Genomic DNA, 16777 nt, shown 5'->3' on the forward strand with positions numbered 1-16777 from the left:
GTGAAGTCAGTGTGTTTGTAACATCTTTGCTGCCTGCAATTATTTCATATTTATCCATTAATAAATTAGCACTGTCATCCTTGAAATATTTGTATGAATGCTTCAGTCCATGGTCATAGGGTAAACTTTCACTATAGCATAAACATGCACAGCTGCTCACAGTCCTCAGCATCTATATGGTGGATGTATAATTATGTAAATATATAAATACTTGACGATAATATTCTACTTTAATTTTATGTGACTGATTACTTGCTGCAATCGCTGGCCGCACTCATAATGCTTGAAAATTAGATTTTTAAGGCCAGAAGCACAGCGGGTTTTATATTTAGACAGACACACAGCTGTAAAAACAGAATAGTATCATAACAATGGACTTTTTTTTGTTTTTCTTCAATCAAAAAGTGCAATAAACACTGTGACATTCTGCTCTTGGAATGTGCACAATGGGGAACAAATCAATGGGCTTTTGTCGCCATCTAGTGGATATGAATAGCACGGACCACAAAAATCACTGATTTATGATCAAATTTTAATTTTCAAACTATCACGTTTTTCACTACAATCATATAAAAAGGTATACAAAGCAGAAGAGCTGTAATGATGAGCTGTAATTGAAAACTGTAATGATGGGCATGATAAAAGAATATCAGAAAACAGAAATTACAGTTTGCTCTATATGTGCCATGTAGCTGCAGACCAGTCAGAGTGGCCATGCTGATCCCTGTTCACCTGCTGTAGTATGGAGCTCTAATGACCATGAACCAAGGTAACCTGGTCTGATTATTAAAACCCCACATGGCAGAAAGTATCTGTATGAACAAGAGGGGCAAACCTTATTCATCAGAGACAGTCCAAAACTGATTTTTCTAACAGATTTCATCAGGGTGATGATTGTATGTATGTAAATCATTGGAGAGGAGGAGGCTATTGGAATCATGGGGCAACATGTGACCAACTTATCTTAATATCCGTACATCTATAAACATTAACTTACTCTATACTATGAAAGAATTTGTATTACTGTTTAAATTAAATATGAATACTTGAAGTGTTCTCCCCAGCCCCTTTTAGCTGGGCGCACGAACCAGCCATTTCCAGTTAGTTTACAGTTTGGGTGGTTACTGAATAGTTGGGTCACTGGACACAGTTGGGGTATATTACAATGATGGAATAACTAGGAACACGAAGTTTGTCATGTGTTACCCTACCCACTTTTTGACCTCCCACCTAGAGCTTGCTTGTCTACCCAGTTTCAAAAAATTTTTGCAGAGAACACTACTGGTGTCTTTTTGTCTGCACTTTTCCTTCTTTCATGATGTGTCCTCTACAAGTAGAACACCATGCTGTCATTCAGCCTATTTCCTTAAAGCCCAGCTTGTCATATACTTCCCCCTCCAGCAGAGGGCAAACAAGTTGGGCTCACTATACTCTACATCATTAACTGAGCTTCCCCCAGTCCTCATAGAGGCAGGGATAATCCATATTACACTGATGAAATGTCACAATGATGTCTTTATACACATGGATCAAACAAAAAGCCTGTTGCTGTAACACCGTTACAGCAACAAAAGATGACTACTAATGACTTCCTCACTCATAACCTCATCACACGCACGGCTCCAAGACTTTTCTGGAGCTGCCCTGACTCTAGAATGGTCTTTCTCATCCGATTCAGCTTGATCCTAGTTTCTCCTCTGTTAAAAGAGCACTCAAAACCCATCTTTTCAAACTCACCCACCTGTCTTCTTCTGTCTTATAAAACACTCACTACTTCCCACCATTCCCTATCTCCCCTCCTATTGTGTGATACTTCCCCCACCTTCTAGATTGTAAGCTCTTCTGGCCAAGATCCTCCCCTCCTCCTGTGTCACTGTCTGTATCGGTCTGTCATTTGCAACCCCTATTTAATTTACAGCGCTGTTAAATATGTTGGCGCTATATAAATCCTGTTTAATTAAAAATAATAAAGAGGAGTGTATCAATTGTCATCATTTCACTGTAAACATTGGTAATGGATGTTGTACCAGAATGAGTTGTATCAGATCATAAATCATAGTTCTGTGTTTCTTGATGTACAAAGGTGGAGAGCAGTGCCCCCTTCTGGACAGTGTTCACTCTGCAAATCCCAGCAGCTTGAGATCCACCAACCATCGGCATACTGGGATGCTGCATTCCTTATCCGCCAAGTGAGCGCATACATATGCAGAGCAGGCCAGGACATCCTTGAGGCATGCCGTGCAGCGGTATCGTGACCACAAGAGGACACAAAAGCTGTTAACGATCAATAGAGATGGAATGATATTTATAAACTTCCTGCAATACAAACTGAATGACTGCAAGGCAAATTCCCAGCAGGGACCACACACACATATTGGGATAATGAATCACACCCATCAATGTAAAGGAACTGTACAGCTTGACTTCATTAATTAAAATTTATAGAGAGTCGGGACAATTAAACCTCTAAAAACGTTTAAACAGATGATGAATTTATATCTTTGTATTAAAGTGTCGGCAAACCAGAACAAAAATTTGCCCCCTTAAAGTGAAGCTGTGTGCCCAGACCTAAAGTATTAAAATATTCAGTAAAAGAACTGAAAAACGAGCCCTCACCAACCTCTGTAGTTGCTTGTAATATGAAGTCATTCATTTTTAACATTGTCTTCATATTGCTGTTTATTGCAGCAGAATCCTGACTTACAAAGTTTTAATATACACAGTTAATGTTTCCAACTGAGATCTAAACTTAAAGTCTTTGCAGTCTTTTCTGAGAATGAACTTCACATTACAAGCAGCTAGAGAGGTCATTGAGGGCTCATTTTTGAGTTTTTTTTGCTTGTTAGGCTTATGTAAATAATTAAATGTCCATAGTGTAATACTGTGCTAACTTATCAGTTAGTATTAATCCAATCATCACTGGACAAAAGCACACGTCCTCGAGTGTTATGCAGGAAAGGAAGGGACCTGGTTCCACAGTTCTGTCCTAAGATCACAATGCTGCTTTATTACAGACACATGCAGTGCGAAATTGTTGTATACCAAGCACAGGAAGTGTGTTAGCTGGACCACCAGGTGATATTACAGGGGATACAAGCTCAAAAAAGAAAATAAATGCAGCCAGCACTTCTAAGGACTAATGAGCTGCAAAAAAATACATTTGTGTCTTTGGATACTCAGACTACATATTTGGGAATTTCCATGAGGCTCAACTGGTTCTCTTTAATTACAGAGTTTTAATGTAGGTTTGAAATGGCACAGAGACAGCTGCTCCTGCAGGACCTGGTCAGTGTTGGTGCTGAAACCCGGGGCTGTCAGTGTAGCAGGGTTCCTGTGCTAGGCTTCTCTATAGGGGGCTCAAGAAAGATCCCTGCGACCCTAATGCAACACAGACTTAAAGGGGAACTAAAGCGATTCATGACCAGGGTGGTCATTATTGCTGTAGGGACAGGCTGAGTAGGGCATGCTCAGGGTCAGAGTGCTAGGGAAACCCGTCAATTCTGGCTTCACTTGCGTGTGCTGTGGGGTGAATAAACTCCCACAAGTCTTTGCAGGAGTTATGTCATTCTGGCTAGGCCAGTCAAGATGGCCTAAAATCGCCTCTGGAATAAAGATGGCATCGCCCTGTGATGGAATGCGTCACGCGACTTTAGTTCCACTTTAATCTCATCAGAATATTATGCTAATGACTTTGACACAATGACTTTGACACATTTTGACATGTGACCTGGGATCCCAACTTGGATTGAAAGAGTGTAGTGTGGTAATGAATAAATCTAAAAGTAACATTCATCAAAAAATACAAAAACTTTTTTTTAGTTTAAAAACATTACTCATTTATTCAACGAGCCCTGCCCTCTCACTCCAAATAATATTAATTAAAATATTAAAGTATAACAAATCCTCCTGGCGGAGAGAAACACTTACAGCAAAGACAATGGTACCGAATCAGTACTGCTTGCGAGAATCACCCACATCTCCCAACTACATGACAGCGCCCCCCAGTGGCTCTCAGCAGAACAAGCATCTCTTTTCAAAGTGCGGCCATTTGTACGCAAGCCGTCCTCTACCCGAAGAGCTGCTGCGCAAATGACGGCAAAAATTGCTACTTAAAAAAAAATAAAATAAAAAAAAAGGTTAAATAAAACACAACATAAACCAAAAATACTGCTCTCAGTTTGTACAGGGGGTCAGGAAAGCAGACGCCATGTTAAACTGGTGACATCCTGAGCAGCAAAGGGGTCAATCTGAATTATAGACGGATTCATGGTTCATCGATGACAGTCACCCCTCTTTCCCCTCCTCGGTGGAGTGGTAGCACCAGATTGTCCATCGCCGCTATAAATGTGCAGCAGCCGGAAGTTTGGTGCTGGCTGAGAGAGGGGTGCTGCGGCTCAGCTCCAGCAAGGAAAGGGTAAAGGGGAAAAAGTCCAGAGTTTCAGTGTAAAGGCAGTATGGATCCCCCCTTTTGAACCTCGGTACTACCTGTTGACCTCGTGCAGAAATTGCTCACTTGACCCCCTCCCCCCACTCCCCTGGGATACAGAAGCAGTAAGGCACTTGATCGAGTCGATGTTTTTTTTTTCCGGGTCAGGCGGATGTGGCAGAAGCAGGTTGCTGTGCCTTATTGCCGCAATGCAAACTGTCCAAGCTCCAGGGGACTCCCAGCATTCCTTGCTGAAGTCAGATATGCCCCTTTGTCAGAGACCCTGAAGGCACAGTACTGATGAGCAGGGACTTGGGGATTTGGCGCCAGGGGAGTGGCTAGAGCAAGGAAAATTCCAAGTAAACTCAAGGGTTGGGGGGAGCAAAAAAAAAAAAAAAAAAAAAAATTAAAACGCAGTAGTTCTCCTTCAGTCAACAGGCACAAAGTGCCTCCAATAAAAACAAAAAACGCATAGAAAAAGTTCCAAACTCCTTTCATACTATGTAAACAGTACACTCTCGCAACCCCTGGTGCGTACCCCGGTAACTTCCAGACCCCAGAGGGAAGCCGACTTCTATATCATGGGGGTGGGGTGTTGATAGTGCCCATTGCAGCCCTCCTGGGTTGTAAGGCGTGAGGAAGGTGGGGAAGTGTGAATTGGCAGTTACCCAACTCTTGAATGGCCTCTTGATAAAGCTCTTCTGTGGATATGAAAAATGGCATCACCGCCAACCGACAACATGGACTCTTCCAGTTTCCTTAGACAGTAGACTGTACCACCTATTTCACAGTTTGTGCTGGGGGGAGTGAGATTATCTGGGGGGTGACAGTAGTCGTTCCAAATATTCAGAGAAGGAGTCGGAGTGTTTATAAAGCAGCGCGGCCACCAGGACTAGGAGAACTGTCCCCAACGTCCGGCCCCGGGTCTTCAGTAATGGGACGATGCAGTTTGCCACAGTGGAGACGAAGACTAGAACCACGGCCATGAGGGCCAGCAGGATGTTGATGAGTTTGCCTAGTAGGTTCCTGGCTGTGGCATTCTCAAGACCCTCCAGTTGGACAACTTGCTGTTGCTGTTGTTGGAGTTCCATTTTCGAAATCCGCGTCTGGCAAGCCTCCAGCGCCTCCTGCAGGACAGATAGAAAAGTAAGTCATCGATTGGCAAATTAAATTACTCTAGGGGCGCGATTTATAAATTATTCCCCCAGTCAATTCCTCTGAAAGTCGCTGACAGATGGTCTTTTTTCTCTACAAGTCTCCTATTAAAACAATAACTTCTGCTACCTAGTGGCCACTCATCAACAAGGCACAGCTGCCACAATAGGAAATGAATGAGAAGGAAACAAATTTTATGAACAAAATGAAAGGGGAATAATTAATAAATAGACCCTTAAATGTTAATTAAACTATATTTTATTCAGAACTCCAAGCAGCCAACTGAATACACAGGAGGACCTATACTACATTTAAGCAAAACCCTTACAGTTCTTGTCCCTCCCTTTCCCTCTTTATCACTTGCACCACTAAATTTCAATAGTTAGAAAACTCTTCCTATCATCGTTACCTGGATATCTCGCGCTCTCTCGTACGACTGATAGGCGATCTTCTCCTCCATACTGGCCAGCTCCTGTTTCAAGTTGAGGATCTCATTCTGATGAAGCTCTGTGAGGTCATTCAGCTGTTCTTCCAATCTTTCACATCTGATGAAGAAATAAGCCAATCGTGTTAGGGTATTTTTTTTTATCATCTTGTACTTGCTAAAAATACTCAATACTGCCTGTACAGCTGAAGTGTCTTCCTAATACAGTAAATAGAATTCCTGGTAAAACTGAAATCCTCATATTAATGAACATTTGCAGTTCTTGCACAGGGCATGTAACTAAAATAAATGATTGTAGCTTTATATATCGCTGAGTGTATTACAACCAGTTGTGGTCACTGCAATAGGGTCATGTTCTGTATCACCAGCAGGGGGTGCTCTCATACTGCTCCATGGCAATATCACACAGTCATATGGAGAACAGTTTCCAGGAATGTCAGTCCACTCCTATGCATAAAAGGAACTTCCAAGAAAAGCCACATATGGGACTCAAAATTCAGTCACTGGGATATTTGCATAATGAGATTTCTTTCTTCTGTACAAGGCTCATTAGTAAAGCACAGGACTTTCCAGAATACCCCAGCATCTCCTCAAAGCATGCAGATTTTGGTAAATAGACACCCAATAAGATACCCATGATAATTCTGTACAGTATTCTCTCCAGAATTGTTTTAAACTGGGTGGTAAGAAGCTGTGTGTGTGTGTGTGTGGGGGGGGGGTTGCTGTATTGTCACTAAACTTTTCAGTAATCACAAAAACAGCCGGTGGTTAGTGAAAAGTGCTGGGTGGTGCACCCAGCTAAGAGGGGCTGGGGAGAACTGTGCAGTAGAATGTCAGCTTACTCAAGGATTGGAGCTTGCTGGATGTATAGATGGAACTAGTTTTTGTTGTACATATTACATAAAATTATCAGAACCTTATGGTATATTTAACGTACAAAAATGCAGCAAATAAAAAAAAGTTAGGGTAGACAACCCTTTAATGTAAAGTAAAAAATTCTGTTTTGTTTTTTCAAAATGTATCAGAGAAAAATTTGCAGACATGACGCATGCGCAGCGTAGGGACCCGATGCAGGACCCCCAGGATGGATCGGACTGCCTTGCGGGATTGAAGGCAAGTGTATTTTTTTTTTAGGCACTTTTCAGTTTAGTTCCTCTTTAGGCTCAATATCTGACATCACACCTAACTCCAGGTCATGTGATAGGGGGGGGGGGGTGATCTTTCCCAAAATGATGTCACTTTGTCCTCAATTGTAAACCACTGTCTTGGCAGCCCTGATGTGTGTTATGCAAAGCAACTGTAGGCAGCAGCTAAGCAGTAACTATTAGGTTTGGAAAATTTCTAACAAGTCAGCTGTTATGTTGAATGAACCTGCACAGATAATGAAGTATAGCCATACTCAACCAGGGTTCCATAGTACCCTAGGGCTGCTCCAAAGGTCGCCAGGGATTCCTTAAAGCTGTGCTCCTGTCTGATGGCACCTGCATAGATCGAGATATATCGAGGAAGGCCAACAATCATTGCCATTGATCTTTACCTGGCTATATGCATTGAATTCAGTTTCGTCACACTGACCAACAACATTTTCGAAATGCATTTCCTTTACCTGGGGTTCCCAAAGACCTGAACCTTAATTTATGGGCTCCTTGGGTGCAAAGGGGTTAATAAAGGCTGAAGATTAAATTTTCCTATGTATTACATGTTGTGTTTGTATAAGGTAAACATTATTATTTCTTTAGGCCATGTTTGGAGACATCCTGCCCCCAACTTTTCTACTCCTGGCACCTAGTCATCACTAGGTGCCCACAAGCAGCAACCCCAGTGTTGAACAAAAAATTTTTTAAAGCCGGGTGGGATGAAATTGTAGGCAGGTGACGGCCCCTGTATTGTGACCCAACTCATCAGTAACCACCCAAAAACAGCCAGGTGGTTACGGAAAAGTGACGGGTGGAGCACCCAGCTACAAAGGGTTGGGGAGAACACTGAACCCCTAGGTATTTTTAAGTATTTCATCTGAAGTGTTTTTGTTGTTTCAACTCGTCTGTAGATATCCAACTAACGGGAAAGGAACTGGGGCAATACTTGTCAAAAAAGCCAAACCACCACCTACTAAAAACACGTTTTCTTCCATTTTGCGGCTGCTAAGTTTGGAAGTATAAAGCGATTGGCTCTGGCATTATTTATTTTTAGCCATCCGTCTTGTGAAAGATCTTTGTGGCAATCAGCAAAAATAATGAATATTTGTCCTGTGATTGCTAGGATTAGTCAGATCAGCAGAGGGTGGAATGGACATTATGTAATGCAGAGAGAACAGGTGACGTTAACCAATTACGAGCAATGATGAGCGTAAATGAGCGGCTTTATCAGCCGCTGTAAATCTATGGCGTCACTCTGATTGTACAGCGCCATATGTACTGATTGCTGCATTCCAGCATCCATCCCAGACAGAAAGGACACTTCAAAAGCCTGTACAGACAGAATTAAGAGCAGGATAATGAAAATGCTACTTAGAGATTGCTGGACTTTGCTTTAAGCTAAATGCCAACCTGCAAAATAAACTACATATTGGGGAGAAGTATTACTGAACAAGGGCTTTTGTGTCCATCCAGTCCTGAAATTTACACACGTTCCACAAAGCACAACCCTGTCTGGCAGGGCTGAAGACCTGATTTTACTTTGCTGCAGTTCCCCAACACTTACAGGTCTTGTTTCTCCCCCATCCTCTGATTGGACAAAGAGGAGAAGCTCTGAGGATCAGCTCATCTCTATGTCACTCTGCCATCACTACAAGGACTGCAAGGGGCTCATATTAAGTATTCAGATATTTATATGGCTTTGATTTAAAATAGATAACCTATAAATAAGTACAAAGCTGCATTATTTTCATCTGATTGGAGTTCAGTTTTAATGTGAGGAAAAAGGTCAACTAATACATGCAGGTTAAAGTTTAAAACCACCTGAAGCTGATTACCTGAATACTCTGAGCTTGCTCAAAGTTCAGGGATATCTTCTCCATCATTCACACCAATATTTCAGTTCTCGGTGGCTGATAAAATGTAAATACAGCTGCCAGCTTTATACAATTCTCAGAGTAAAAGCTCTGAACTGGAAATTCACAAGAGCTCTGCACTTCTTCCTTTAGGACTGGGGAGAAGAGACATTTGGATTGGATGAGACAGCAGCTGACCTCCTAAAATACCAGTTTCCTGGCTGTCTCTGGTTTCAGTATGAGTGAATGACTCAGAATGTAATGAAGAGGTCATTAGATCAGGAATTCTAGGTCTTCACTTTATCCCAAACTATAAAAAAATATTTTTTTCTGAATATAGGGACTTCAAAAAAGCCAAGAGGAGATGTCAAAGTCATAGAATCAGCTCCCCTGCAATCATTTAACTCCCTCTAATCTATTGAGAAGAGAATGTTGAGAGTAACTAACAAACAAGTCATATGACTTGCTCTCCTCCAATCATAACACTCTGTGGGGCTTCAATGCCTGCTTATCTCTGCACAAATTCTATGAATAGGATTAGCTGTGAGGAGTTTAACGCATTGTTCAGATTTCTGTCCTCTATCATAAACAAGCCCTTTTTTTAAATTATGCCATAAAAGACATTCATTCACCCAAGCTAAAAACGCAAGTTGATGACATGGATACACAGGGTGAATTTTTGATAACAGTTCCACTTTAAGTCCCACAATGCATCACTTCAGTAACTGCTCAAGCTCAATGGAAACGTCTAGACAGACCTTGCCGTACTAGAGAGGGGACGCGGGGGTCAGAGACATGCGGTCACTGACCACAGAGTTGGTAAAAAGCCTGTCTGCGGATTATTATAAGAATAGACTCAGATGCGATTTTTTTTTAATGGATGAAATGTGATGTCGGGAAATCTATTTCTAATCCCAGTAAAAAGGGACAAATAAGGAAAAATGTACTACTTGGTAAAACAGCAGAATGTTTTAAATTGGGTTAGCTGCACAGTCTAAAGATAGGCCAGAACTATTTTTCAGGACTTGGCCATACATTTGTAAAGCTTTTACTGTGGCCGTCTGTGACTTCCTTGGGGAGGTTTCTACTGACTGGTCCAGGAAAAGAAATGAGGGAAGAGGTTGTTCTGGGATATAAAGTCACAGAGAATGCAATATTAATACGAAAGTTTCTAAACCTTCTACAAATTTATGAAAATACAAATGTGTTTTGTTGCAGCCCGTGTACCCACTGAAGAGATTTCCCAATCATACCAATGGGGACACAAACAGCAATCAGACATGTAAACCTTCCCACAAATGTAAGTTGAACCTTGAGCAGTGTTTTCCCCAGGCCCTCTTAGCTGGGTGCACCACTCAGCACTTTTCAGTAACCACCTTGGCTGTTTTTGGGTGGTTATTGAAGAGTTGGCTCACAAAACAGGGGCTGCCATCCTCTTAAAAAAAAAAAAAAATTCTCGAGCTTTTCCATGTTTTTTGACCAAGACTTACCTGTACCTCTCCTCTTGCAAAGACTGTAGGATGAAGGAGTAATCGCTCTGATACTGAGTCCTGAGTCCTTCCAGAGACTCCTCCAACTGGCTCTGAGTTTCACGCATTTCATGAATCTCCTGTATCACCACTTCAAATCCCATCAGTCCTCCATGCATGTCCAAGGTGTTGGTTCGGGAGCTTCCTCCGCCTCCCCCTCCTCCACCAGGACCTCCGCTGGTACTGTTGGCTCCCAGTGATCCTGAAGTAGCGCTAGAGCAATCTTCTTCACTCCCATACTTTGGGCTGGCCTGTAAGATGTTCAGGGTGGCCGGGTATTTTCCCGGAGTCATGTCCTCTCCTTGCGTGGAAGACAAACCAGATGTATCATCCAGGGATGGAATGTTTTCACTGCTGCCGAACCGATTGCGAAGCAAGGACGCAAACTCTCGGGGCTTTAATACCACGGCTTCAGCCGCCGAGTGGGTAGCTTGAGAGAAACTCGATAATCCCCCTCGTACGCTGTCCACCACACCCTCGCTAAAGCCTGAAACTTTGGCCCCAACGTCCTTAAGTCCCTGATGCATGTCCCGCAGTACGTCCTTAGGCTGGCGTGCAATGCCGTTTTGTTCCACCTCGCGCAGCTTGCGGTGGTAATGCTCCAATTTCTTCTGCAGCTGAAGGATGGTTTGTGAAGACTTCTGATTCTTCTTTTCAAATACCTGAAGATGAGAGGAGAATAACATTTATACAGAATGACTGAGATGGTGAGGAAGAGTAGTAAGTAGATGCATCAGCCTCTTGCCATGGCTCACCTGGACTGGCGTACAGCAGATTTAGGAAACTACAGGGCTGCTCAAGATATATTGGATTTGCATTTGCTTCATAGCCCAATCCCATCTAATGTGACAGAAGGCCTTGTAGGCTGAGGAGAGACTGTCTGACTGCCTTGCATTGGGATTATCAATAGGATATCAAATATGGACATACAAGCATTTCCAGCCCCAAAAGAAAAGCATTTCAGGAGCCCCAGTCTGTGAGGAGGGAAAGTGTAATACACCCTCTGACAAAATCTAAATTACTGACCGTCAACATGAAAAATATTGCTGATCTTGTGTCTACTTTAAGTGTTGTGTATGAACAGAATATTTCTCACCTGCTTGATGCGAGCACCTTGTTGCCTGTCCGCATTGTTGGCCAGTTTCAGATATTCAGCCACATTGTCATCTCTGGCAGTTTGCTCGATCTTGATTTGTTCAGTTAGCTTGAGGATTTTCTGTTGAAGCTGCAGGATGGCGGCCTTGGTGCGTTGAGGATCAGTTGCTCCATCCATTGAGTCTGGGGCCAGCATGCCGTCCGCCCCCGAGGACACCATACTGGACGCCTGAGACAAAGTACCACCTTCTAATCGATCGATCTGCAGAGACAAAACAATGGTAATATGTAACTTTATATGCCAGACAGCGAGAAAGAGATTAAAAAATAGATAGTAACAGATCAATAAAATTCTGTAATAACCCCAAAAAAAAAACAATTCTTACTAGGAAATTTATTTTTAATGCCCCTTTTATGCCATTTTTCCTTTTATGGTTCCCTTGTGACCCAGCAGGAACTACTTAGATTTACACCCATGAAGCCTCTGTGTTTGGAGAACATGTGCTCTGCTGCGCACTGCTGCTTACTGTTCTGCTTGCTGGAAGCTCCGATCGCAGGAAGCAAAGTCCTGTCTCAGCCAAGATGGCAGCCTCCACAAAGACACAATGCAGAAATAGGCTGGGTAAGTCATTAATGGGAAAACATTAGCTGGAGGGAGACTGTAGGCAATACTAGTGACTAGTCCTTTACATTTTGCAGTCCTGAATTTTTTTTTAACCACCCAATCAATACTGGGCCATGTGGTCAGAGCTCAGGACGGGACTAGGAAATAGGGGAACATGGGAAAAAAATGGCAAATGATTTTCAACACAAATGTTTTCTTTTCAAACAAATCTGCAAATTGCTTTGAACTATTCATGAATATTGGCACCTTTTGCTTTAGCTGTGTCAGGGTTGGTTTTTGATGTATGGATGAAGGACCCATTTAAATACATACCTGTACAGGTGGCGAGTTTAGTTTTTACCTCTCTTGCAGAACTAGGGGGTTCTGCAGCTACCCGACACCTTCAGGTGTGCCAGATAGCAGGTACCCCCTTCCCCTGCACTATCTGACCCATTTGGAAGGGTCACAAGCAGCAGGAGCTTGCAAGAATCATCTTTTGTAGTCACCTTTAGCGATATCTGTGTATCAATAATGTTAATTGACATCTATTTAATTGCAAACCTTTCCCGAGAGACATATGGAGGATGTCTCTTTCATTCTGTTGTCTAGCTAGCACAAGGATCAATTGAGCTCAATTAGATTTGTGAATATCAGTAAAGTCAGAAATTATTATTTGCATGCTTGTTCCAGGTAAGGGGTGGCCAAGATACCCTCAGAAAAACCCCTTTTAGATCTTGAGATGCATTGCAGGGTGTTACCGCATGTCATTCTTTGTGTTGTATCATATCTAAATGAATGTCGCCGTGCAGTGCAATTACACGTGGTGCAGAGTGTGTTCTCGCAATGCACGCTGCACATACAGAGTCTAAAGTGGCTTTTTGTTTCCAGTCAAATCAAACATGACCTATTGATTTGCTCCGGGAGAGCATATACGGAACACAAAGCCTGCGCACTTAAAAAAAAGGGGGAATTGGTATATACCCCCCCAATTACAAGAGCTTAACACACATCAGTGGGATCAATCACATCGCACAAAAACCACATTGTAGTCATTATGGAACTACAAGTTTCAGCAGCCCTGAACTCGGTAATGGTATAGTACTGTCTGGTGTCCTATTTGGGCCTGCAGAATATTGAGTGCAGTAGAGGAAATTTGTAAATTAGCTATTTGCTGTTTGTTCTGCTCTCCCACCCCCTCTGCAGAAGCAATATTGGTTATTAGTATTAGTAAGTAGGGAGCAGATGCAGATTCCACGACAGCCCACTGTAGCATGGACGGGGTTAATACGGTGTCTTCAGTGCAGAAGACAGATCAGTAATTGGATTACTTGTCACAGCCTTCTCCTCCACCCCTCCCTGTGTAATCTCTAAATCCTTACAGTGGTCAGGAGATGGATGAATGGATTAAAGGTACCAGGCCTTCCTTCCTATGGAACAATGGGCCATTCTGAGTGGTCACAAGAGGGCCAGTATCAAACTCATGTACCAGCTGAATTGGTCACATTTCGGGGGGTTGGGGGGAGAATTCACAGTATGGTACCAATTTTTTTTTCTGCTGAATGGTAAGTAACTAGCAGTGGAAAAACCAATGGCCACAACAAGCATTTAGGTCATAGAATGATAAAATAAAACAAGAAATGGAATAAATGGAATGGGTACAAATTTCTGATCTATGGTCAGCTATGGAACATCTGAATGGGTCACTGCTGTGTGAATTCACTGCCCTGTCCATATCTACTTTTTCGCTTGCTATTCACTATAAGCACCTGGGAATATTATGCCACAATTAAAATAATAATTGTGAGCTCCCAGTTATTGATGACATTAAGCCCTGATGATTAGGGGATTTTTGACCCCTCGAAACACGTTGGGTATTTATATTTGATGAAAAATAAAAGCTGAAGACTAATCCATTGCTCTGGTATTTTTTTCACTTCTCCTGCCTAAAATATTAAATCTCCTTAACTTGGAAACTGTGGCAGCACACAATGAAATTTTTATGGCCTCCAGAGGCACTCCAGCAATGTCTTCTCTGCTGGTCACATGATCATTTACACCCCTATGGCCCATTGTTGTAGAAGAATAGATCCAATTCAACATTATGGATGGAGGAGCTGATAAAGTGGCAAACTTGGGGACTTGCATGCCCTGGCATGCCTTGCGACCTCCCGAAGCTGCAGTGGTCTTTTAGCCATCAGAAGCCACACATTTCACCTGTCTATAACACAACAGCACCCAGATATTTTGGGGGTTTGTTATCTGCTTAGAGGACACAAAAAATGTGCCCATCTGTAATCTTTCCATGGACAGGTAATGAACCATAGCAAACATTTAGGAACCACTAAAACCTAAAGCATCAGCCTGGTATGGTTTTGTGGTCCTCAAAGCATTGGCAGCAGTAAATGCAAATAGCGCTAGGCTAAGGCCTGATTGAACAACCTTGCACCCCCGTCCTGAAGGAAGTTCCAATTTGGAATCCACGGTCTGGAACTTCTACATAGGTCAGAGATTCCAAAGCAAAAAGGATGAGCATGACAATCAGGTATGAGGCATTTTTATATGGAGTTATATGGCAGGAGTGAGATTTCCTAAAACCTGAAAATAAAAATGAGAAAACTCTGGTAGAAAAAAACAGGAGTGACGTATACAGAACGCCGAGCGCACAATGGCGAAATAAGACCCCTGGGATGCCATCGGCAAGAACTGCACTGCCTGTGTAGGGGGCTGTTCCACTGATTATTATAGACAATAGCAGCAGAAACCGAACACCGACCTAATTTTATTGCAATCATTTCTCAAATTTCTCTATAAAAGGAATAAAAAAGCCAGAGGAACCAGAGGAGAGTCAAAGCACACGGAAAAGGAGCAGCCATCCTTTACATTTCAGGTGAGATTTGGGTCAGCGGTTTAATCCTGGGACGCGTCTGATGCCTTGACAAACCGCAGCCAGCCTGTGACTACTTCTGCATCTCCGGAACAACAAGTCCCAGCATGTCCTTATATCCCGAAATATCCCAGCACCCAATGCCTGCCCCTTAACGTGTTTTATTACTCTTCCGTCCTACAGCCAGAGCCGAGATAGCTTAATGTAGCCACCAAACGGATATATTAAACACATAAGTAATACTTATAAATAGAACAACCATTAAAGCCAAGGTGATGCCAGCCCCAGGGAACTCCTGGGAAATCATTTCATTTCAGTGGCTTCATTCACATGATGATTCCAGATGATCAGATTCTAAATTGAAACAATGTTTTACAAGGTGGCCATACAAAAGATGAATGGAAGATTTATCATTATAAAGTCATATCTAATAGTGGAAGCGAAACGGATCTGAAGGGGGAAATACAAAGTGTTTTATTTCTATTTAAAAATTGTCATTGTTTTTTTATTTCATTCCTAACAAATCAGAGCAAATGTTGAGGTTTCATGGTTAGTAAAACATTTTGTCCTATTGGTTGCTGACCCCAAATGATGATCACAATGTCTCCTTGTATAAACAAACATATACAAGTTACAATCCTGAGGCAAAATACTACAACAAGACCAGGGGAGATAATAAGCTGTGCAAAGCACCATCAACCACAATGATTAAGGAACGCTGATCACAAGACTTGTGCAAAATCAGTACACACTGACTGTATTTATTGTACATTAGCTGCTGTGTGTAAAGCCAGTGCTATGTACGAGCACCCAGCACAAGGCTTACCTCCCACCCTTTATGAGCCCAGTGTCCCCTGTTCCCAGCAGCCTCTAGGGCTGGGTGACCCCCGCTCACCTCCTGTTTGTGCAGTCTCAGGATCTTCTCCCAGTGCATGTCTGTCCTGTGCTGATTCCTGCATGCCTGAGCTCTCAGCTGGTACTGAGGTATCTCTCCACCTGAAACTGTCAATCAGGGGATGAGCCAGCCGGTCCCTCCCCCGGGGTGGAGCTGCTCCAGGAAAGAGGTGAGCTAACCCTTTGCTTGCCAGGCTGCAGAATGAATAGTACACACACAATGTTTACAAGTTCCTTCCAGGATAGGAAATTCAGACAGGACGGCCAGGGACAGAGGATTGTGGGAAATAACATATTTTTTGAAAAAGGACACAAAGAAGCCTTTTAATATCAGGACTAAGTCTGTAATTTGCAGTTATCCTGATTCCAATCCTAATATCTATTTATAAAGCTGCTTAAGGCAATTTCCTATAGTGAAAAAACAAAAGGTGTGAATAGTCACAGGTTTTGTAGTAAAATGCTAAGACAGCAAAATATTTGTCAGATTTTATAAAAAAAAAATCACAAAAAACATTAAACCAAGCAATATACTGCATTTCTGGAATATCTAAGAGCCAATGAAATTATGGAGTGAATCTGGGTACAGAAAGGATTATTGGCAGGACGTTTAAAAAATGCGGTGAATGTTAGGATAGGATTACACACAACTTTGTGCTTGTTCCAAAACTGTTCCAATTTTTGGGGACAGCAGCCAATCAGATTTACTCAATGATTTGATGGGATATTTACAAACGGACCAAAATATTATTAAATAGA

General features: G+C 42.3%; 1 protein-coding gene across 5 annotated transcripts in view; it reads right to left on the bottom strand.

The window, feature by feature from the left end:
* Positions 1–3809: 3809 nt before the first annotated feature.
* TMCC1 (transmembrane and coiled-coil domain family 1) overlaps positions 3810–16777 on the bottom strand; it is a 61617-nt gene continuing 48649 nt past the window's right edge. For 4 of the 5 annotated variants that reach the window (XM_072420498.1, XM_072420500.1, XM_072420502.1 and 1 more), the window contains 4 exons: positions 11641–11901; positions 10506–11206; positions 5991–6126; positions 3810–5553 (listed from right to left, as the gene is read on the bottom strand). In XM_072420498.1, coding sequence (XP_072276599.1) covers positions 5239–5553; positions 5991–6126; positions 10506–11206; positions 11641–11901 — 1413 coding nt within the window. In that variant the 3' untranslated portion in view covers positions 3810–5238. Of the gene's footprint in view, positions 5554–5990; positions 6127–10505; positions 11207–11640; positions 11902–16022; positions 16234–16777 lie in introns of those variants that run through there. The other variant, XM_072420501.1, reaches the window with a different exon arrangement.

The sequence above is a fragment of the Pyxicephalus adspersus genome, chromosome 8, assembly GCF_032062135.1.
Source record: "Pyxicephalus adspersus chromosome 8, UCB_Pads_2.0, whole genome shotgun sequence".
NCBI lineage: Eukaryota > Metazoa > Chordata > Amphibia > Anura > Pyxicephalidae > Pyxicephalus > Pyxicephalus adspersus.